A 23,254-nucleotide genomic window follows, 5' to 3' on the forward strand; every position below is an offset into this window, starting at 1 on the left:
TCACATGGTTAGCAGATGTTAATGGTCACATGGTTAGCAGATCTTAATGGTCACATGGTTAGCAGATCTTAATGGTCACATACACATGGTTAGCAGATGTTAATGGTCACATGGTTAGCAGATGTTAATGGTCACATACACATGGTTAGCAGATGTTAATGGTCACATGCAGAGGTTAATGGTCACATACACATGGTTAGCAGATGTTAATGGTCACATGGTTAGCAGATGTTAATGGTCACATACACACGGTTAGCAGATGTTAATGGTCACATACACATGGTTAGCAGATGTTAATGGTCACATGGTTAGCAGATGTTAATGGTCACATGGTTAGCAGATGTTAATGGTCACATAGACATGGTTAGCAGATGTTAATGGTCACATACACATGGTTAGCAGATGTTAATGGTCACATACACATGGTTAGTAGATGTTAATGGTCACATGGTTAGCAGATGTTAATGGTCACATGGTTAGCAGATGTTAATGGTCACATACACATGGTTAGCAGATGTTAATGGTCACATACACATGGTTAGCAGATGTTAATGGTCACATGGTTAGCAGATGTTAATGGTCACATACACATGGTTAGCAGATGTTAATGGTCACATACACATGGTTAGCAGATGTTAATGGTCACATGGTTAGCAGATGTTAATGGTCACATGGTTAGCAGATGTTAATGAGTAGGTATGGGTAAAAGTGACTCGTCAATCAGGACAGATAATAAACAGAGTAACAGCAGCGTATGTGAGTCCTCCCTCCCTCCCTCCCTCCCTCCCTCCCTCCTCCCTCCCCCTCCCTCCCTCCCTCCCTCCCTCCCTCCCTCCCTCCCTCCCTCCCTCCCTCCCTCCCACCCTCCCTCCCCCCTCCCTCCCTCCCTCCCTCCCACCCAGTGTGTGCTCCTGTTTGTGTTCAGACGCACAGGGAAATCCGTTGCAGCCTCGCTAGTTGAGAACAGTAACGGGGGCAAGTGAAACAGATAAATACATGTTGTCGCCGGTATGGACTTTAAGAAGAGCCGATATGGAAGGTAGGCAGAATATTATTCTAGACAGAGGAATTAATATATCTCTGATAAAGTTATGTTTGATAAAGTGATCTTTTATTGAACTACTTAACTAATATTGTTGTTTGTCGGTTGGTTGACGGTTGGGGTTAGGTTGGTTGACAGTTGGGGTTAGGTTGGTTGACGGTTGGGGTTAGGTTGGTTGACGTTTGGGGTTAGGTTGGTTGACGGTTGGGGTTAGGTTGGTTGACGTTTGGGGTTAGGTTGGTTGACGGTTGGGGTTAGGTTGGTTGACGGTTGGGGTTAGGTTGGTTGACGGTTGGGGTTAGGTTGGTTTACAGTTGGGGTTAGGCTGGGTTGGTTGACGTTTGGGGTTAGGTTGGTTGACGGTTGGGGTTAGGTTGGTTGACGTTTGGGGTTAGGTTGGTTGACGGTTGGGGTTAGGTTGGTTGACGTTTGGGGTTAGGTTGGTTGACGGTTGGGGTTAGGTTGGTTGACGGTTGGGGTTAGGTTGGTTGACGGTTGGGGTTAGGTTGGTTTACAGTTGGGGTTAGGCTGGGTTGGTTGACGTTTGGGGTTAGGTTGGTTGACGGTTGGGGTTAGGCCCCAACCGTCAACCAATCTAACTCCAACCAACCTAACTCCAACCGTCAACCAACCTAACCCCAACCGTCAACCAACCAAACTCCAACCAACCCAACCTAACCCCAACCGTCAACCAACCTAACGACGGTTGGGGTTAGGTTGGTTGACGGTTGGGGTTAGGTTGGGTTGGTTGACAGTTGGAGTTAGGTTGCTAGACGGTTGGGGTTAGGTTGGTTGACGGTTGGGGTTAGGTTGGTTGGAGTCAGGTTGGTTGACGGTTGGAGGTAGGTTGGTTGACGGTTGGAGTTGGGTTGGTTGACGGTTGGAGTTGGGTTGGTTGACGGTTGGAGTTAGGTTGGTTGACGGTTGGAGTTGGGTTGGTTGACGGTTGTGGTTATGTTGGTTGATGGTTGGAGTTGGGTTGGTTGACGGTTGGGGTTAGGTTGGTTGACGGTTGGAGATAGGTTGGTTGACGGTTGGAGTTGGGTTGGTTGATGGTTAGGTTTGTTGGTTGGAGTTAGGTTGGTTGGGGTTAGGTTGGTTGACGGTTGGAGTTAGGTTGGTTGGCGGTTGGGGTTAGGTTGGTTGGCGGTTGGGGTTAGGTTGGTTTGGAGTTAGGTTGGTTGACGGTTGGGGTTAGGTTGGTTGACGGTTGGAGATAGGTTGGTTGACGGTTGGAGTTGGGTTGGTTGACGGTTGGGGTTAGGTTGGGTTGGTTGGAGTTAGGTTGGTTGACGGTTGGGGTTAGGTTGGTTGACGGTTGGAGTTAGGTTGGTTGGCGGTTGGGGTTAGGTTGGTTGGAGTTAGGTTGGGGTTAGTTTGGTTGGAGTTAGGTTGGTTGACGGTTGGGGTTGGGTTGGTTGACGGATGGAGTTGGGTTGGTTGACGGTTGGGGTTAGGTTGGTTGACGGTTGGGGTTGGGTTGGTTGACGGTTGGGGTTGCGTTGGTTGACGGTTGGAGTTAGGTTGGGGTTGGGTTGACGGTTGGGGTTAGGTTGGTTGATGGTTGGAGTTAGGTTGGTTGACGGTTGGGGTTAGGTTGGTTGGGGTTGGGTTGGTTGACGGTTGGAGTTAGGTTGGTTGGGGTTGGGTTGACGGTTGGGGTTAGGTTGGTTGACTGTTGGAGTTAGGTTGGTTGACGGTTGGAGTTAGGTTGGTTGGGGTTGGGTTGACGGTTGGGGTTAGGTTGGTTGACGGTTGGAGTTAGGTTGGTTGGCGGTTGGAGTTGGGTTGGTTGACGGTTGGGGTTATGTTGGTTGACGGTTGGAGATAGGTGTTTTGCTAGCTGATGTGAAGCCATGTGCACCGATGCGTTTGGGGACAAGTGTGTGTGTGTGTGTGTGTGTGTGCCTTGCTCTAGCAGGATTCAGAAACAGATCCTCTTAGATTTAAAGACCCGGTGGTTCACACACCACGTCTGATATTCAGCATTACCAACATTCTGGTCACTGCTGTAGATTATAGTTTCCCATTCTAACGCAACAAGCGGAATGTGAGAGAGAGAGCAGGTGAAAGTTCAAGCCCAGCCGAGGTAGACACAGCCACCCCCCTAGTGTGTGTGCTCCATTGTAACGCTGATACCATAGGAGGGTCGTTAGATCAGCCTTGGCCGCTCACACTAATGATAGAGAAAGACAGGAAGAGAGAGGGAGAGAGTGGGGAGAGAAAAAGAGGGGGAAGATGGAGGTAGAGAGAGGGAGTGAGAGAATGGAGGGGGAGATATAGGCAGAGTTGGAGGCAGAGTGCCCCTCTTTTGGACGATAACAATGCTTTCTCTGATCAGAGCCTTTGTCCCTTCAGGCTCACTGAGACACACACGCCTGTTGTCCATTAGCTGAGATACTGGTAGTCTAGGAGAGTGATGGACCACAGTGAGACCAACCATCCTCTCACTCTGCTACTAAAGAGATACTGGTAGTCTAAGAGAGTGATGGACCACCGTGAGACCAACCATCCTCACTCTGCTACTGAAGAGATATTGGTAGTCTAGGAGAGTGATGGACCACAGTGAGACCAACCATCCTCTCACTCTTCTACTGAAGAGATACTGGTAGTCTAGGAGAGTGATGGACCACAGTGAGACCAACCATCCTCTCACTCTGCTACTAAAGAGATACTGGTAGTCTAAGAGAGTGATGGACCACCGTGAGACCAACCATCCTCACTCTGCTACTGAAGAGATATTGGTAGTCTAGAGGAGAGTGATGGACCACAGTGAGACCAACCATCCTCTCACTCTTCTACTGAAGAGATACTGGTAGTCTAGGAGAGTGATGGACCACAGTGAGACCAACCATCCTCACTCTGCTACTGAAGAGATACTGGTAGTCTAGGAGAGTGATGGACCACCGTGAGACCAACCATCCTCTCACTCTTCTACTGAAGAGATACTGGTAGTCTAGGAGAGTGATGGACCACAGTGAGACCAACCATCCTCACTCTGCTACTGAAGAGATACTGGTAGTCTAGGAGAGTGATGGACCACCGTGAGACCAACCATCCTCTCACTCTGCTACTGAAGAGATACTGGTAGTCTAGGAGAGTGATGGACCACAGTGAGACCAACCATCCTCTCACTCTTCTACTGAAGAGATACTGGTAGTCTAGGAGAGTGATGGACCACAGTGAGACCAACCATCCTCACTCTGCTACTGAAGAGATACTGGTAGTCTAGGAGAGTGATGGACCACCGTGAGACCAACCATCCTCTCACTCTGCTACTGAAGAGATACTGGTAGTCTAGGAGAGTGATGGACCACAGTGAGACCAACCATCCTCTCACTCTGCTACTGAAGAGATACTGGTAGTCTAGGAGAGTGATGGACCACCGTGAGACCAACCATCCTCTCACTCTGCTACTGAAGAGATACTGGTAGTCTAGGAGAGTGATGGACCACAGTGAGACCAACCATCCTCTCACTCTGCTACTGAAGAGATACTGGTAGTCTAGTAGAGTGATGGACCACCGTGAGACCAACCATCCTCTCACTCTGCTACTGAAGAGATACTGGTAGTCTAGGAGAGTGATGGACCACAGTGAGACCAACCATCCTCACTCTGCTACTGAAGAGATACTGGTAGTCTAGGAGAGTGATGGACCACCGTGAGACCAACCATCCTCACTCTGCTACTGAAGAGATACTGGTAGTCTAGGAGAGTGATGGACCACAGTGAGACCAACCATCCTCTCACTCTGCTACTGAAGAGATACTGGTAGTCTAGGTGAGTGATGGACCACCGTGAGACCAACCATCCTCTCACTCTGCTACTGAAGAGATACTGGTAGTCTAGGAGAGTGATGGACCACAGTGAGACCAACCATCCTCTCACTCTGCTACTGAAGAGATACTGGTAGTCTAGGAGAGTGATGGACCACAGTGAGACCAACCATCCTCTCTGGTAGTCTAGGCTTTTGCTCCAGCGTTGCTCTAACATCTCAGTTCACTAATCAGCATCTCTAAAACTTTATGAGCTGAGTAAGGCCTGTTAGAGCAGCCTCCACACCCTGTCCCTCTCTAGGTAACTAAAACCTTTATGAACTGAATAAGGCCTGTTAGAGCAGCCTCCACACCCTGTACCTCTCTAGGTAAATAAAACCTTTATGAACTGAATAAGGCCTGTTAGAGCAGCCTCCACACCCTGTCCCTCTCTAGGTAACTAAAACCTTTATGAACTGAATAAGGCCTGTTAGAGCAGCCTCCACACCCTGTACCTCTCTAGGTAAATAAAACCTTTATGAACTGAATAAGGCCTGTTAGAGCAGCCTCCACACCCTGTACCTCTCTAGGTAAATAAAACCTTTATGAACTGAATAAGGCCTGTTAGAGCAGCCTCCACACCCTGTACCTCTCTAGGTAAATAAAACCTTTATGAACTGAATAAGGCCTGTTAGAGCAGCCTCCACACCCTGTACCTCTCTAGGTAAATAAAACCTTTATGAACTGAATAAGGCCTGTTAGAGCAGCCTCCACACCCTGTACCTCTCTAGGTAAATAAAACCTTTATGAACTGAATAAGGCCTGTTAGAGCAGCCTCCACACCCTGTACCTCTCTAGGTAAATAAAACCTTTATATGGGGAAATGGATCATCTTATATATAAATACTGAAAGGGATTTAGAGAAAATACTTATATAGATTTAACACAATATGTGGAATGACGCAACTAACCAACCACAACATGGAAGTAAATAGCTACCCTGAACCTAACCCTGTCACACAGCTTCTGCTAGGCCCGAGGGACCCTGTGTAGAATCAGATAACGCACAGCTGACCTGGCGTCCAGCAAGCACTACCCTGAAACCTGCGATGCTCGTGTGTGTGTTGACTTACGAAATGTGGTTTCATAACATGTCCAGATGTGCCTCTCTCTGTAAACCGGGATTGAGAGATTTACTGCTGATTAAAGACACACACACACACACACACACACACACACACACACACACACACACACACACACACACACACACACACACACACACACACACACACACACACACACACACAAAAAAAAGCATGGGCTGCTATGCATAGAGCCCAAGTAAGGTTTTAATGTGGATGTCAGAGCTCAGCAGTACCTGACACAGTCTGACACTACTTATAGAGGCCAGGAGACACATTCAACATGTACAGTATCCTGGGTGTGTGTGTTCCAGGTTCATGAATGGCAGAGTTCCATCCAGTAGGAGATACCAGCCTACAGACTACGAACACGCTGCCAACTGTGCCACACATGGAGTGAGTTACACACACAACCTGTCTACAGATTCATCTCTTATCTCTGGAAACACAGCTGCTGTTCACCCTGCTGTACCTGGTTCTACCCATAATGCCTTGTTTACCCATGATCCTCCACAGCTCTGGATCATCCCCAGCCTGGTGGGCGGGTCTGTACTCTACTTCCTGTCTGTGGACCAATGGCAGGCTGCTGCTGCCTGGTTGTACGGGGCGGGGCTTAGTGGTCTATTCATCTCCTCGACTCTGTTTCACACCGTGGCCTGGAAGATCAGACACCTCCGGTTAGTATCTCTGATCAGACACCTCCGGTTAGTATCTCTGATCAGACACCTCCGGTTAGTCTCTCTGATCAGACACCTCCGGTTAGTCTCTCTGATCAGACACCTCCGGTTAGTCTCTCTGATCAGACACCTCCGGTTAGTCTCTGATCAGACACCTCCGGTTAGTATCTCTGATCAGACACCTCCGGTTAGTATCTCTGATCAGACACCTCCGGTTAGTCTCTCTGATCAGACACCTCCGGTTAGTCTCTGATCAGACACCTCCGGTTAGTCTCTGATCAGACACCTCCGGTTAGTATCTCTGATCAGACACCTCCGGTTAGTATCTCTGATCAGACACCTCCGGTTAGTCTCTCTGATCAGACACCTCCGGTTAGTCTCTCTGATCAGACACCTCCGGTTAGTATCTCTGATCAGACACCTCCGGTTAGTATCTCTGATCAGACCCCTCCGGTTAGTATCTCTGATCAGACACCTCCGGTTAGTATCTCTGATCAGACACCTCCGGTTAGTCTCTCTGATCAGACACCTCCGGTTAGTCTCTCTGATCAGACACCTCCGGTTAGTATCTCTGATCAGACACCTCCGGTTAGTATCTCTGATCAGACACCTCCGGTTAGTCTCTCTGATCAGACACCTCCGGTTAGTCTCTCTGATCAGACACCTCCGGTTAGTGTCTCTGATCAGACACCTCCGGTTAGTGTCTCTGATCAGACACCTCCGGTTAGTGTCTCTGATCAGACACCTCCGGTTAGTATCACTGATCAGACACCTCCGGTTAGTATCTCTGATCAGACACCTCCGGTTAGTATCTCTGATCAGACACCTCCGGTTAGTATCTCTGATCAGACACCTCCGGTTAGTATCTCTGATCAGACCCCTCCGGTTAGTATCTCTGATCAGACACCTCCGGTTAGTCTCTCTGATCAGACACCTCCGGTTAGTATCTCTGATCAGACACCTCCGGTTAGTATCTCTGATCAGACCCCTCCGGTTAGTATCTCTGATCAGACACCTCCGGTTAGTATCTCTGATCAGACACCTCCGGTTAGTATCTCTGATCAGACACCTCCGGTTAGTCTCTCTGATCAGACACCTCCGGTTAGTCTCTCTGATCAGACACCTCCGGTTAGTATCTCTGATCAGACACCTCCGGTTAGTATCTCTGATCAGACACCTCCGGTTAGTCTCTCTGATCAGACACCTCCGGTTAGTCTCTCTGATCAGACACCTCCGGTTAGTGTCTCTGATCAGACACCTCCGGTTAGTATCTCTGATCAGACACCTCCGGTTAGTGTCTCTGATCAGACACCTCCGGTTAGTATCTCTGATCAGACACCTCCGGTTAGTATCTCTGACCAGACACCTCCGGTTAGTATCTCTGATCAGACACCTCCGGTTAGTATCTCTGATCAGACACCTCCGGTTAGTATCTCTGATCAGACACCTCCGGTTAATATCTCTGATCAGACACCTCTGGTTAGTCTTTCTGTTTCACACCGTGGTCTGGAACATCAGACACCTCCAGTTAGTATCTCTGATCAGACACCTCCGGTTAGTCTCTCTGATCAGACACCTCCGGTTAGTCTCTCTGATCAGACACCTCCGGTTAGTATCTCTGATCAGACACCTCCGGTTAGTCTCTCTGATCAGACACCTCCGGTTAGTCTCTCTGATCAGACACCTCCGGTTAGTCTCTCTGATCAGACACCTCCGGTTAGTCTCTGATCAGACACCTCCGGTTAGTATCTCTGATCAGACACCTCCGGTTAGTATCTCTGATCAGACACCTCCGGTTAGTCTCTCTGATCAGACACCTCCGGTTAGTCTCTGATCAGACACCTCCGGTTAGTCTCTGATCAGACACCTCCGGTTAGTATCTCTGATCAGACACCTCCGGTTAGTATCTCTGATCAGACACCTCCGGTTAGTCTCTCTGATCAGACACCTCCGGTTAGTCTCTCTGATCAGACACCTCCGGTTAGTATCTCTGATCAGACCCCTCCGGTTAGTATCTCTGATCAGACCCCTCCGGTTAGTATCTCTGATCAGACACCTCCGGTTAGTATCTCTGATCAGACACCTCCGGTTAGTCTCTCTGCTCAGACACCTCCGGTTAGTCTCTCTGATCAGACACCTCCGGTTAGTATCTCTGATCAGACACCTCCGGTTAGTATCTCTGATCAGACACCTCCGGTTAGTCTCTCTGATCAGACACCTCCGGTTAGTCTCTCTGATCAGACACCTCCGGTTAGTGTCTCTGATCAGACACCTCCGGTTAGTGTCTCTGATCAGACACCTCCGGTTAGTGTCTCTGATCAGACACCTCCGGTTAGTATCACTGATCAGACACCTCCGGTTAGTATCTCTGATCAGACACCTCCGGTTAGTATCTCTGATCAGACACCTCCGGTTAGTATCTCTGATCAGACACCTCCGGTTAGTATCTCTGATCAGACCCCTCCGGTTAGTATCTCTGATCAGACACCTCCGGTTAGTCTCTCTGATCAGACACCTCCGGTTAGTATCTCTGATCAGACACCTCCGGTTAGTATCTCTGATCAGACCCTCCGGTTAGTATCTCTGATCAGACACCTCCGGTTAGTATCTCTGATCAGACACCTCCGGTTAGTATCTCTGATCAGACACCTCCGGTTAGTCTCTCTGATCAGACACCTCCGGTTAGTCTCTCTGATCAGACACCTCCGGTTAGTATCTCTGATCAGACACCTCCGGTTAGTATCTCTGATCAGACACCTCCGGTTAGTCTCTCTGATCAGACACCTCCGGTTAGTCTCTCTGATCAGACACCTCCGGTTAGTGTCTCTGATCAGACACCTCCGGTTAGTATCTCTGATCAGACACCTCCGGTTAGTGTCTCTGATCAGACACCTCCAGTTAGTATCTCTGATCAGACACCTCCGTTAGTATCTCTGACCAGACACCTCCGGTTAGTATCTCTGATCAGACACCTCCGGTTAGTATCTCTGATCAGACACCTCCGGTTAGTATCTCTGATCAGACACCTCCGGTTAATATCTCTGATCAGACACCTCTGGTTAGTCTTTCTGTTTCACACCGTGGTCTGGAACATCAGACACCTCCAGTTAGTATCTCTGATCAGACACCTCCGGTTAGTCTCTCTGATCAGACACCTCCGGTTAGTCTCTCTGATCAGACACCTCCGGTTAGTCTCTCTGATCAGACACCTCCGGTTAGTCTCTCTGATCAGACACCTCCGGTTAGTCTCTCTGTTTCACACCGTGGTCTGGAAGATCAGACACCTCTAGTTAGTCTCTCTGATCAGACACCTCCGGTTAGTATCTCTGATCAGACACCTCCGGTTAGTATCTCTGATCAGACACCTCCGGTTAGTCTCTCTGATCAGACACCTCCGGTTAGTCTCTCTGATCAGACACCTCCGGTTAGTCTCTCTGATCAGACACCTCCGGTTAGTCTCTCTGATCAGACACCTCCGGTTAGTCTCTCTGATCAGACACCTCCGGTTAGTATCTCTGATCAGACCCCTCCGGTTAGTATCTCTGATCAGACACCTCCGGTTAGTATCTCTGATCAGACACCTCCGGTTAGTCTCTCTGATCAGACACCTCCGGTTAGTCTCTCTGATCAGACACCTCCGGTTAGTCTCTCTGATCAGACACCTCCGGTTAGTATCTCTGATCAGACACCTCCGGATTGTCTCTCTGTTTCACACCGTGGTCTGGAACATCAGACACCTCCGGTTAGTCTCTCTGATCAGACACCTCCGGTTAGTCTCTCTGATCAGACACCTCCGGTTAGTCTCTCTGATCAGACACCTCCGGTTAGTCTCTCTGATCAGACACCTCCGGTTAGTCTCTCTGATCAGACACCTCCGGTTAGTATCTCTGATCAGACACCTCCGGTTAGTCTCTCTGATCAGACACCTCCGGTTAGTCTCTCTGATCAGACACCTCCGGTTAGTATCTCTGATCAGACACCTCCGGTTAGTCTCTCTGTTTCACACCGTGGTCTGGAACATCAGACACCTCTAGTTAGTATCTCTGATCAGACACCTCCGGTTAGTCTCTCTGATCAGACACCTCCAGTTAGTCTTTCTGTTTCACACCGTGGTCTGGAACATCAGACACCTCTAGTTAGTATCTCAGTCTTTATCTCAATTTCAAAATCAATTTAAGGGGCTTTATTAGTGTGGGAAACATATGTTTACATTGCAAGTGAAATAGATGAAATAGACAACAAAAACTGAACAGTAGACATTACACTCACAGAAGTTCCAAATGAATAGAGACATTTCAAATGTCATATGTCTATATACAGTGTTGTAACGATGTCCAAATGGTTAAAGTACACAAGGGAAAATAAATAAGCATAAATATGGGTTGTATTTACACTGGTGTTTGTTCTTCACTGGTTGCCCTTTTCTTGTGGCAACAGGTCACAAATCTTGCTGCTGTGATTGAACACTGTGGTATTTCACCCAGTAGATATGGGACTTTATCAAAATTGGATATGTTTTCAAATTATTTGTGGATCTGTGTAATCTGAGGGAAATGTGTGTCTCTAATATGGTCATATATTGGACAGGAGGTTAGGAAGTGCAGCTCAGTTTCCACATAATTTTGTGGGCAGTGTGCACATAGCCTGTCTTCTCTTGAGAGCCAACAGTGTGACCTTTCTCAATAGCAAGGCTATGCTCACAGTACATAGTCAAAGCTTCTGTTCATTTTGGGTCAGTCACAGTGGTCAGGTATTGTGTACTCTCTCACAGTGGTCAGGCCACTGTGTACTCTCTGTTTAGGGCCAAAGAGCATTCTTGTTTGCTCTGTTTTTTTGTTAATTCTTTCCAAAGTAAATATCTTTTTGTTTTCACATGATTTGGTTGAGTCTAATTGTGTTGCTGTCCTGGGGTTCTGTGGGGTCTGTTTGTGTTTGTGTTTGTGAACAGAGCCCCAGGACCAGCTTGCTTCGGGGAATCTTTTCCAGGTTCATCTCTGTTACAGGAATTAAATTCCTTTATGTTTTATTTAACTAATTTAATTAAACACTCTGCCCACTCCTAAGAATTTGTAAGACCCTTATTTGCATAAAATGGACAGAGACCAGTCTCAAAATCAATCAGTAGCGTTTATTCTCGAGAGTAGTGAACACGATACAGTTTACCACAGGTTATAAACTGAAAATGACGTCATTAGTTCCAGTACCAACCCGTCTCTTCTCCCAACCTGGTACAAAGGCAGTATCTCAAGCCTTCCCACATCGTCTCCCTACCAATTTAACATTTTACATTTAAGTCATTTAGCAGACGCTCTTATCCAGAGCGACTTACAAATTACACAATATAATTTATGACCGAGCCAAGGTCTTCCTGTGTAGATAAGCATTCTAGCCAGTCTGACGATAAGTTCATTCATTTCTACCAAGGAACAGACAGTCTGTAACGGCTTTCTTCTGTTGAAGGAGGAGCGGACCAAAATGCAGCGTGATGGTTACTCATAACTGTGTATAATAACCGAGTGTATAATAACTAGGTATAATAACCGTGTATAACCATGTATAATAACTGTGTATAATAACTGAGTGTATAATAACTAGGTATAATAACTAGGTATAATAACTAGGTATAATAACTAGGTATAATAACCAGGTATAATAACCATGTATAATAACTAGGTATAATAACTGAGTGTATAATAACCGAGTATAATAACTAGGTATAATAACCGAGTGTATAATAACTAGGTATAATAACCGTGTATAACCATGTATAATAACTAGGTATAATAACTGAGTGTATAATAACTAGGTATAATAACCGAGTGTATAATAACTAGGTATAATAACCGTGTATAACCATGTATAATAACTAGGTATAATAACTGAGTGTATAATAACTAGGTATAATAACCGAGTGTATAATAACCGTGTATAACCATGTATAATAACTAGGTATAATAACTGAGTGTATAATAACCGAGTATAATAACTAGGTATAATAACTGTGTATAACCATGTATAATAACTAGGTATAATAACTGAGTGTATAATAACTGAGTGTATAATAACCGAGTATAATAACTAGGTATAATAACCGTGTATAACCATGTATAATAACTAGGTATAATAACTGAGTGTATAATAACTGAGTGTATAATAACCGTGTATAACCGAGTATAATAACTAGGTATAATAACCGTGTATAACCATGTATAATAACTAGGTATAATAACTGAGTGTATAATAACCGAGTATAATAACTAGGTATAATAACTGAGTGTATAATAACTAGGTATAATAACTGAGTGTATAATAACTAGGTATAATAACTGAGTGTATAATAACTAGGTATAATAACCGTGTATAACCATGTATAATAACTAGGTATAATAACCGTGTATAACCATGTATAATAACTAGGTATAATAACCGTGTATAACTAGGTATAATAACTAGGTATAATAACTGAGTGTATAATAACCAAGTATAATAACTGAGTGTATAATAACCGTGTATAACTAGGTATAATAACCGTGTATAACCATGTATAATAACTAGGTATAATAACTGAGTGTATAATAACCAAGTATAATAACTGAGTGTATAATAACCGTGTATAACCATGTATAATAACCAGGTATAATAACTGAGTGTATAATAACTAGGTATAATAACTGTGTCTAACCATGTATAATAACTAGGTATAATAACCGTGTATAACCATGTATAATAACTAGGTATAATAACCGTGTATAACCATGTATAATAACTAGGTATAATAACTGAGTGTATAATAACCAAGTATAATAACTGAGTGTATAATAACTAGGTATAATAACCGTGTATAACCATGTATAATAACCAGGTATAATAACTGAGTGTATAATAACCAAGTATAATAACTGAGTGTATAATAACCGTGTATAACCAGGTATAATAACCATGTATAATAACTGAGTGTATAATAACTAGGTATAATAACCAGGTATAATAACCGTGTATAATAACTAACTGTGTGTGTGTATACTAACTGTATGTGTGTATACTAACTGTGTGTGTATACTAACTGTGTGTGTGTATATTAACTGTGTGTGTGTATATTAACTGTATGTGTGTATATTAACTGTATGTGTGTATATTAACTGTATGTGTGTATACTAACTGTGTGTGTGTATACTAACTGTGTGTGTGTATATTAACTGTGTGTGTGTATATTAACTGTGTGTGTGTATACTAACTGTGTGTCTATACTAACTGTGTGTGTGTATATTAACTGTGTGTGTGTATATTAACTGTGTGTGTGTATACTAACTGTGTGTGTATACTAACTGTGTGTGTGTATATTAACTGTGTGTGTATACTAACTGTGTGTGTGTATATTAACTGTGTGTGTGTATATTAACTGTGTGTGTGTATACTAACTGTGTGTGTATACTAACTGTGTGTGTGTACTAACTGTGTGTGTATACTAACTGTGTGTGTGTATATTAACTGTGTGTGTGTATACTAACTGTGTGTGTATACTAACTGTGTGTGTATATTAACTGTGTGTGTATACTAACTGTGTGTGTGTGTGTGTATATTAACTGTGTGTGTATATTAACTGTGTGTGTATACTAACTGTGTGTGTATACTAACTGTGTGTGTGTGTATACTAACTGTGTGTGTGTGTATAACTGTGTGTGTGTATATTAACTGTGTGTGTATACTAACTGTGTGTGTGTGTATATTAACTGTGTGTGTATATTAACTGTGTGTGTGTGTATATTAACTGTGTGGGTATACTAACTGTGTGTGTGTATACTAACTGTGTGTGTGTATACTAACTGTGTGTGTGTATACTAACTGTGTGTGTGTATACTAACTGTGTGTGTATATTGACTGTGTGTGTATATTAACTGTGTGTGTATACTAACTGTGTGTGTATACTAACTGTGTGTGTATATTAACTGTGTGTGTATACTAACTGTGTGTGTGTGTATACTAACTGTGTGTGTATATTAACTGTATGTGTGTATATTAACTGTATGTGTGTATATTAACTGTGTGTGTGTATACTAACTGTGTGTGTGTATATTAACTGTGTGTGTGTATATTAACTGTGTGTGTGTATATTAACTGTGTGTGTGTATACTAACTGTGTGTCTATACTAACTGTGTGTGTGTATATTAACTGTGTGTGTGTATATTAACTGTGTGTGTGTATACTAACTGTGTGTGTGTATACTAACTGTGTGTGTATACTAACTGTGTGTGTGTATATTAACTGTGTGTGTATATTAACTGTGTGTGTGTATACTAACTGTGTGTGTATACTAACTGTGTGTGTGTACTAACTGTGTGTGTATATTAACTGTGTGTGTGTATATTAACTGTGTGTGTGTATACTAACTGTGTGTGTATACTAACTGTGTGTGTATATTAACTGTGTGTGTATATTAACTGTGTGTGTATACTAACTGTGTGTGTGTGTGTGTGTATATTAACTGTGTGTGTGTATATTAACTGTGTGTGTATATTAACTGTGTGTGTATACTAACTGTGTGTGTGTGTATACTAACTGTGTGTGTGTGTATAACTGTGTGTGTGTATATTAACTGTGTGTGTATACTAACTGTGTGTGTGTGTATATTAACTGTGTGTGTATATTAACTGTGTGTGTGTGTATATTAACTGTGTGTGTGTATACTAACTGTGTGTGTGTATACTAACTGTGTGTGTGTATACTAACTGTGTGTGTGTATACTAACTGTGTGTGTGTATACTAACTGTGTGTGTATATACTAACTGTGTGTGTATATTGACTGTGTGTGTATATTAACTGTGTGTGTATACTAACTGTGTGTGTATACTAACTGTGTGTGTATATTAACTGTGTGTGTATACTAACTGTGTGTGTGTGTATACTAACTGTGTGTGTATACTAACTGTGTGTGTATATTAACTGTGTGTGTGTATATTAACTGTGTGTGTATATTAACTGTGTGTGTGTATATTAACTGTGTGTGTGTATACTAACTGTGTGTGTGTATACTAACTGTGTGTGTGTATATTAACTGTGTGTGTATACTAACTGTGTGTGTATACTAACTGTGTGTGTATATTAACTGTGTGTGTGTATATTAACTGTGTGTGTGTATACTAACTGTGTGTGTATATTAACTGTGTGTGTGTATACTAACTGTGTGTGTATATTAACTGTGTGTGTGTATACTAACTGTGTGTCTCTCTACAGTAGAGTGGAGCAGCGTTTCCACATGTGTGACAGAATGGCCATCTACTTCTTCATCGCTGCTTCCTACACCCCCTGGTAGGTGTGTGTGTGTGTATACACCCCCTGGTAAGTGTGTATACACCCCCTGGTAGGTGTGTGTATACACCCCCTGGTAGGTGTGTGTGTGTACACCCCCTGGTAGGTGTGTGTGTGTATACACCCCCTGGTAGGTGTGTGTGTGTGTGTATACACCCCCTGGTAAGTGTGTATACACCACCTGGTAGGTGTGTGTGTGTACACCCCCTGGTAGGTGTGTGTGTGTGTGTGTATACACCCCCTGGTAGGTGTGTGTGTGTACACCCCCTGGTAGGTGTGTGTGTGTGTACACCCCCTGGTAGGTGTGTGTGTGTGTACACCCCCTGGTAGGTGTGTGTGTGTGTACACCCCCTGGTAGGTGTGTGTGTGTGTGTGTGTGTATACACCCCCTGGTAGGTGTGTGTGTGTGTACACCCCCTGGTAGGTGTGTGTGTGTGTACACCCCCTGGTAGGTGTGTGTGTGTGTACACCCCCTGGTAGGTGTGTGTGTGTGTGTGTGTACATCCCCTGGTAGGTGTGTGTGTATACACCCCCTGGTAGGTGTGTGTGTGTATACACCCACTGGTAGGTGGGTGTGTGTGTATACACCCATTGGTAGGTGTGTGTGTATACACCTCCTGGTAGGTGTGTGTGTGTACACCCCCTGGTAGGTGTGTGTGTGTGTACACCCCCTGGTAGGTGTGTGTTTGTGTGTGTACACCCCCTGGTAGGTGTGTGTGTGTACAACCCCTGGTAGGTGTGTGTGTACACCCCCTGGTAGGTGTGTGTGTACACCCCCTGGTAGGTGTGTGTGTGTGCACCCCCTGGTAGGTGTGTGTGTGTGCACCCCCTGGTAGGTGTGTGTGTGTACACCCCCTGGTAGGTGTGTGTGTGTATACACCCCCTGGTAGGTGTGTGTGTGTGTGTATACACCCCCTGGTAAGTGTGTATACACCACCTGGTAGGTGTGTGTGTGTACACCCCCTGGTAGGTGTGTGTGTGTGTGTGTGTATACACCCCCTGGTAGGTGTGTGTGTGTACACCCCCTGGTAGGTGTGTGTGTGTGTACACCCCTGGTAGGTGTGTGTGTGTGTACACCCCCTGGTAGGTGTGTGTGTGTGTACACCCCCTGGTAGGTGTGTGTGTGTGTGTGTGTATACACCCCCTGGTAGGTGTGTGTGTGTGTACACCCCCTGGTAGGTGTGTGTGTGTGTACACCCCCTGGTAGGTGTGTGTGTGTGTACACCCCCTGGTAGGTGTGTGTGTGTGTGTGTGTGTACATCCCCTGGTAGGTGTGTGTGTATACACCCCCTGGTAGGTGTGTGTGTGTATACACCCACTGGTAGGTGGGTGTGTGTGTATACACCCATTGGTAGGTGTGTGTGTATACACCCCCTGGTAGGTGTGTGTGTATACACCTCCTGGTAGGTGTGTGTGTGTACACCCCCTGGTAGGTGTGTGTGTGTGTACACCCCCTGGTAGGTGTGTGTTTGTGTGTGTACACCCCCTGGTAGGTGTGTGTGTGTACAACCCCTGGTAGGTGTGTGTGTACACCCCCTGGTAGGTGTGTGTGTACACCCCCTGGTAGGTGTGTGTGTACACCCCCTGGTAGGTGTGTGTGTGTGCACCCCCTGGTAGGTGTGTGTGTGTGCACCCCCTGGTAGGTGTGTGTGTATACACCCCCTGGTAGGTGTGTGTGTGTATACACCCACTGGTAGATGTGTGTATACACCCCCTGGTAGGTGTGTGTCTGTACACCCCCTGGCAGGTGTGTGTGTTTGTGTGTACACCCCCTGGTAGGTGTGTGTGTGTACACCCCCTTTTAGATGTGTGTGTGTGTGTGTACACGCCCTGGTAGGTGTGTGTGTGTACACCCCCTGGTAGGTGTGTGTGTGTGTGTGTACACCCCCTGGTAGGTGTATGTGTGTGTTTGTGCACCTCCTGGTAGGTGTGTATGTACACCCCCTTTTAGATGTGTGTGTGTGTGTGTGTACACGCCCTGGTAGGTGTGTATGTACACCCCCTGGTAGGTGTGTGTGTACACCTCCTTTTAGATATGTGTGTGTACACCCCCTGCTACATTAGTTTTCCTAACCTGCTAAGTCAATTCTCCTAACCTGCTACGTTAATTCTCCTAACCTGCTACGTTAGTTCTCCTAACCTGCTAAGTCAATTCTCCTAACCTGCTACGTTAATTCTCCTAACCTGCTACGTCAATTCTCCTAACCTGCTACGTTAATTCTCCTAACCTGCTACATCAATTCTCCTAACCTGCTACGTTAATTCTCCTAACCTGCTACATTAATTCTCCTAACCTGCTACATCAATTCTCCTAACCTGCTACGTTAATTCTCCTAACCTGCTACATTAATTCTCCTAACCTGCTACATTAATTCTCCTAACCTGCTACATTAATTCTCCTAACCTGCTATGTCAATTCTCCTAACCAACTACGTTAATTCTCCTAACCTGCTACGTTAATTCTCCTAACCTGCTACATTAATTCTCCTAACCTGCTACGCTAATTCTCCTAACCTGCTACATTAATTCTCCTAACCTGCTACGTTAATTCTCCTAAACTGCTACATTAATTCTCCTAACCTGCTACGCTAATTCTCCTAACCTGCTACGCTAATTCTCCTAACCTGCTACATCAATTCTCCTAACCTGCTACGTTAATTCTCCTAACCTGCTACGCTAATTCTCCTAACCTGCTACATTAATTCTCCTAACCAACTACGCTAATTCTCCTAACCTGCTACGCTAATTCTCCTAACCTGCTACGTTAGTTCTCCTAACCTGCTACGTGAACAAAGCATCATTATCGCTACACAGGAACTGACCAATGAAAACGCGTTAACAAACAAAAAACAACACCGCTCAATCAAAACTTTCTGACCAATCACAGAGCGCTGATGTTTCATCCGTCGATGATGATCCACCCACTTATTCCACCAATCACACTGTCGTACATCTTCCATATGAAGTTCCCCATACTGAGACAGAAGGAGTTGTGTGTTTCTAGGTTGATGCTGAGGGAGTTGGGTCCGTGGTCATGTGTTTCTAGGTTGATGCTGAGGGAGTTGGGTCCGTGGTCATGTGTTTCTAGGTTGATGCTGCGGGAGTTGGGTCCGTGGTCATGTGTTTCTAGGTTGATGCTGAGGGAGTTGGGTCCGTGGTCATGTGTTTCTAGATTGATGCTGAGGGAGTTGGGTCCGTGGTCATGTGTTTCTAGGTTGATGCTGAGGGAGTTGGGTCCGTGGTCATGTGTTTCTAGGTTGATGCTGAGGGAGTTGGGTCCGTGGTCATGTGTTTCTAGGTTGATGCTGCGGGAGTTGGGTCCGTGGTCATGTGTTTCTAGGTTGATGCTGAGGGAGTTGGGTCCGTGGTCATGTGTTTCTAGGTTGATGCTGAGGGAGTTGGGTCCGTGGTCATGTGTTTCTAGGTTGATGCTGAGGGAGTTGGGTCCGTGGTCATGTGTTTCTAGGTTGATGCTGAGGGAGTTGGGTCCGTGGTCATGTGTTTCTAGGTTGATGCTGAGGGAGTTGGGTCCGTGGTCATGTGTTTCTAGGTTGATGCTGAGGGAGTTGGGTCCGTGGTCATGTGTTTCTAGGTTGATGCTGAGGGAGTTGGGTCCGTGGTCATGTGTTTCTAGGTTGATGCTGAGGGAGTTGGGTCCGTGGTCATGTGTTTCTAGGTTGATGCTGAGGGAGTTGGGTCCGTGGTCATGTGTTTCTAGGTTGATGCTGAGGGAGTTGGGTCCGTGGTCATGTGTTTCTAGGTTGATGCTGAGGGAGTTGGGTCCGTGGTCATGTGTTTCTAGGTTGATGCTGAGGGAGTTGGGTCCGTGGTCATGTGTTTCTAGGTTGATGCTGAGGGAGTTGGGTCCGTGGTCATGTGTTTCTAGGTTGATGCTGAGGGAGTTGGGTCCGTGGTCATGTGTTTCTAGGTTGATGCTGAGGGAGTTGGGTCCGTGGTCATGTGTTTCTAGGTTGATGCTGCGGGAGTTGGGTCCGTGGTCATGTGTTTCTAGGTTGATGCTGAGGGAGTTGGGTCCGTGGTCATGTGTTTCTAGGTTGATGCTGAGGGAGTTGGGTCCGTGGTCATGTGTTTCTAGGTTGATGCTGAGGGAGTTGGGTCCGTGGTCATGTGTTTCTAGGTTGATGCTGAGGGAGTTGGGTCCGTGGTCATGTGTTTCTAGGTTGATGCTGAGGGAGTTGGGTCCGTGGTCATGTGTTTCTAGGTTGATGCTGAGGGAGTTGGGTCCGTGGTCATGTGTTTCTAGGTTGATGCTGAGGGAGTTGGGTCCGTGGTCATGTGTTTCAGGTTGATGCTGAGGGAGTTGGGTCCGTGGTCATGTGTTTCAGGTTGATGCTGAGGGAGTTGGGTCCGTGGTCATGTGTTTCTAGGTTGATGCTGAGGGAGTTGGGTCCGTGGTCATGTGTTTCTAGGTTGATGCTGAGGGAGTTGGGTCCGTGGTCATGTGTTTCTAGGTTGATGCTGAGGGAGTTGGGTCCGTGGTCGAGTCACATGCGATGGATTATCTGGATCATGGCAGTTATCGGCTCCACATACGTCTTCTACTTCCACGAGAGGTACCACACACACACACACTCACACGCTCGCATGTACACACACACACACGCTCGCATGTACACACACACCATTCTCCCTGACGTTAATAATCTCAGGTGATGTCACTCCCTGCAGGTATAAACTGTTGGAGTTACTAGGATACGTGGCCATGGGGGCGGGGCCTGCACTTGTCATCCTGTCCATGGTAACACACACACACCATTGATTGTCCAGAAACATTTACCTAAAGTCAATGTTCAAGCTTTCAAAGGAGTTTATCCCCTAAACCCCGATCTTGTGTGTGTTTGTTGCAGGCGGACAGGGCAGGTTTGTGTGAGCTGGCGGTGGGTGGGATTTTCTACGTAGTGGGTGTGGCCTTCTTTAAGAGCGATGGAGTCGTCCCATTCGCTCACGCCATCTGGCACCTGTTCGTTGCCATGGGAGCAGCTACACACTACTACGCTATCTGGAGACACCTGTACACACCTGGACACTGAGACACACCTACCGTGGTGCTAGCTAAACAGGGATCTGGTCCTGTACACACCTGGACACTGAGAAACACCTACCGTGGTGATAACTAAACAGGGATCTGGTCCTGTACACACCTGGACACTGAGACACACCTACCGTGGTGCTAGCTAAACAGGGATCTGGTCCTGTACACACCTGGACACTGAGACACACCTACCGTGGTGATAACTAAACAGGGAATTGAAGGATCTCTGTCCAATTAGAGACAGGAATCAGTGAACTACCAGAAGGATCTCTGTCCAATTAGAGACAGGAATCAGTCAACTACCAGAAGGATCTCTGTCCAATTAGAGACAGGATTCAGTCAACTACCAGAAGGATCTCTGTCCAATTAGAGACAGGAATCAGTCAACTACCAGAAGGATCTCTGTCCAATTAGAGACAGGATTCAGTGAACTACCAGAAGGATCTCTGTCCAATTAGAGACAGGAATCAGTCAACTACCAGAAGGATCTCTGTCCAATTAGAGACAGGAATCAGTCAACTACCAGAAGGATCTCTGTCCAATTAGAGACAGGAATCAGTCAACTACCAGAAGGATCTCTGTCCAATTAGAGACAGGAATCAGTCAACTACCAGAAGGATCTCTGTCCAATTAGAGACAGGATTCAGTGAACTACCAGAAGGATCTCTGTCCAATTAGACACAGGATTCAGTGAACTACCAGAAGGATCTCTGTCCAATTAGAGACAGGAATCAGTCAACTACCAGAAGGATCTCTGTCCAATTAGAGACAGGAATCAGTCAACTACCAGAAGGATCTCTGTCCAATTAGAGACAGGATTCAGTGAACTACCAGAAGGATCTCTGTCCAATTAGAGACAGGAATCAGTCAACTACCAGAAGGATCTCTGTCCAATTAGAGACAGGAATCAGTCAACTACCAGAAGGATCTCTGTCCAATTAGAGACAGGAATCAGTCAACTACCAGAAGGATCTCTGTCCAATTAGAGACAGGAATCAGTCAACTACCAGAAGGATCTCTGTCCAATTAGAGACAGGAATCAGTGAACTACCAGAAGGATCTCTGTCCAATTAGACACAGGATTCAGTGAACTACCAGAAGGATCTCTGTCCAATTAGAGACAGGAATCAGTCAACTACCAGAAGGATCTCTGTCCAATTAGAGACAGGAATCAGTCAACTACCAGAAGGATCTCTGTCCAATTAGAGACAGGATTCAGTGAACTACCAGAAGGATCTCTGTCCAATTAGAGACAGGAATCAGTGAACTACCAGAAGGATCTCTGTCCAATTAGAGACAGGAATCAGTCAACTACCAGAAGGATCTCTGTCCAATTAGAGACAGGAATCAGTCAACTACCAGAAGGATCTCTGTCCAATTAGAGACAGGAATCAGTCAACTACCAGAAGGATCTCTGTCCAATTAGAGACAGGAATCAGTCAACTACCAGAAGGATCTCTGTCCAATTAGAGACAGGAATCAGTCAACTACCAGAAGGATCTCTGTCCAATTAGAGACAGGAATCAGTCAACTACCAGAAGGATCTCTGTCCAATTAGAGACAGGAATCAGTCAACTACCAGAAGGATCTCTGTCCAATTAGAGACAGGAATCAGTGAACTACCAGAAGGATCTCTGTCCAATTAGAGACAGGATTCAGTGAACTACCAGAAGGATCTCTGTCCAATTAGAGACAGGAATCAGTCAACTACCAGAAGGATCTCTGTCCAATTAGAGACAGGAATCAGTGAACTACCAGAAGGATCTCTGTCCAATTAGAGACAGGAATCAGTCAACTACCAGAAGGATCTCTGTCCAATTAGAGACAGGAATCAGTCAACTACCAGAAGGATCTCTGTCCAATTAGAGACAGGAATCAGTGAACTACCAGAAGGATCTCTGTCCAATTAGACACAGGATTCAGTGAACTACCAGAAGGATCTCTGTCCAATTAGAGACAGGAATCAGTCAACTACCAGAAGGATCTCTGTCCAATTAGAGACAGGAATCAGTCAACTACCAGAAGGATCTCTGTCCAATTAGAGACAGGATTCAGTGAACTACCAGAAGGATCTCTGTCCAATTAGAGACAGGAATCAGTGAACTACCAGAAGGATCTCTGTCCAATTAGAGACAGGAATCAGTCAACTACCAGAAGGATCTCTGTCCAATTAGAGACAGGAATCAGTCAACTACCAGAAGGATCTCTGTCCAATTAGAGACAGGAATCAGTCAACTACCAGAAGGATCTCTGTCCAATTAGAGACAGGAATCAG

General features: G+C 45.5%; 1 protein-coding gene and 1 pseudogene across 1 annotated transcript; one reads left to right on the plus strand and one right to left on the minus strand.

Moving 5' to 3' along the window:
- Positions 1–1,001: 1,001 nt before the first annotated feature.
- Positions 1,002–21,208, plus strand: LOC135530568 (monocyte to macrophage differentiation factor 2-like). The gene is made up of 7 exons (XM_064958867.1): positions 1,002–1,039; positions 6,257–6,338; positions 6,459–6,619; positions 15,852–15,926; positions 20,399–20,500; positions 20,616–20,685; positions 20,795–21,208. The coding sequence occupies exons 1-7, from the start codon at positions 1,011–1,013 to the stop codon at positions 20,975–20,977; spliced, it is 702 nt and encodes a 233-aa protein (XP_064814939.1). The 5' UTR covers positions 1,002–1,010; the 3' UTR covers positions 20,978–21,208.
- On the minus strand, positions 13,642–15,796 carry LOC135530570 (uncharacterized; annotated as a pseudogene).
- Positions 21,209–23,254: the final 2,046 nt, after the last annotated feature.

Source organism: Oncorhynchus masou, unplaced genomic scaffold (genome assembly GCF_036934945.1).
Source record: "Oncorhynchus masou masou isolate Uvic2021 unplaced genomic scaffold, UVic_Omas_1.1 unplaced_scaffold_1382, whole genome shotgun sequence".
In the NCBI taxonomy this organism is placed as follows: Eukaryota; Metazoa; Chordata; class Actinopteri; order Salmoniformes; family Salmonidae; genus Oncorhynchus; species Oncorhynchus masou.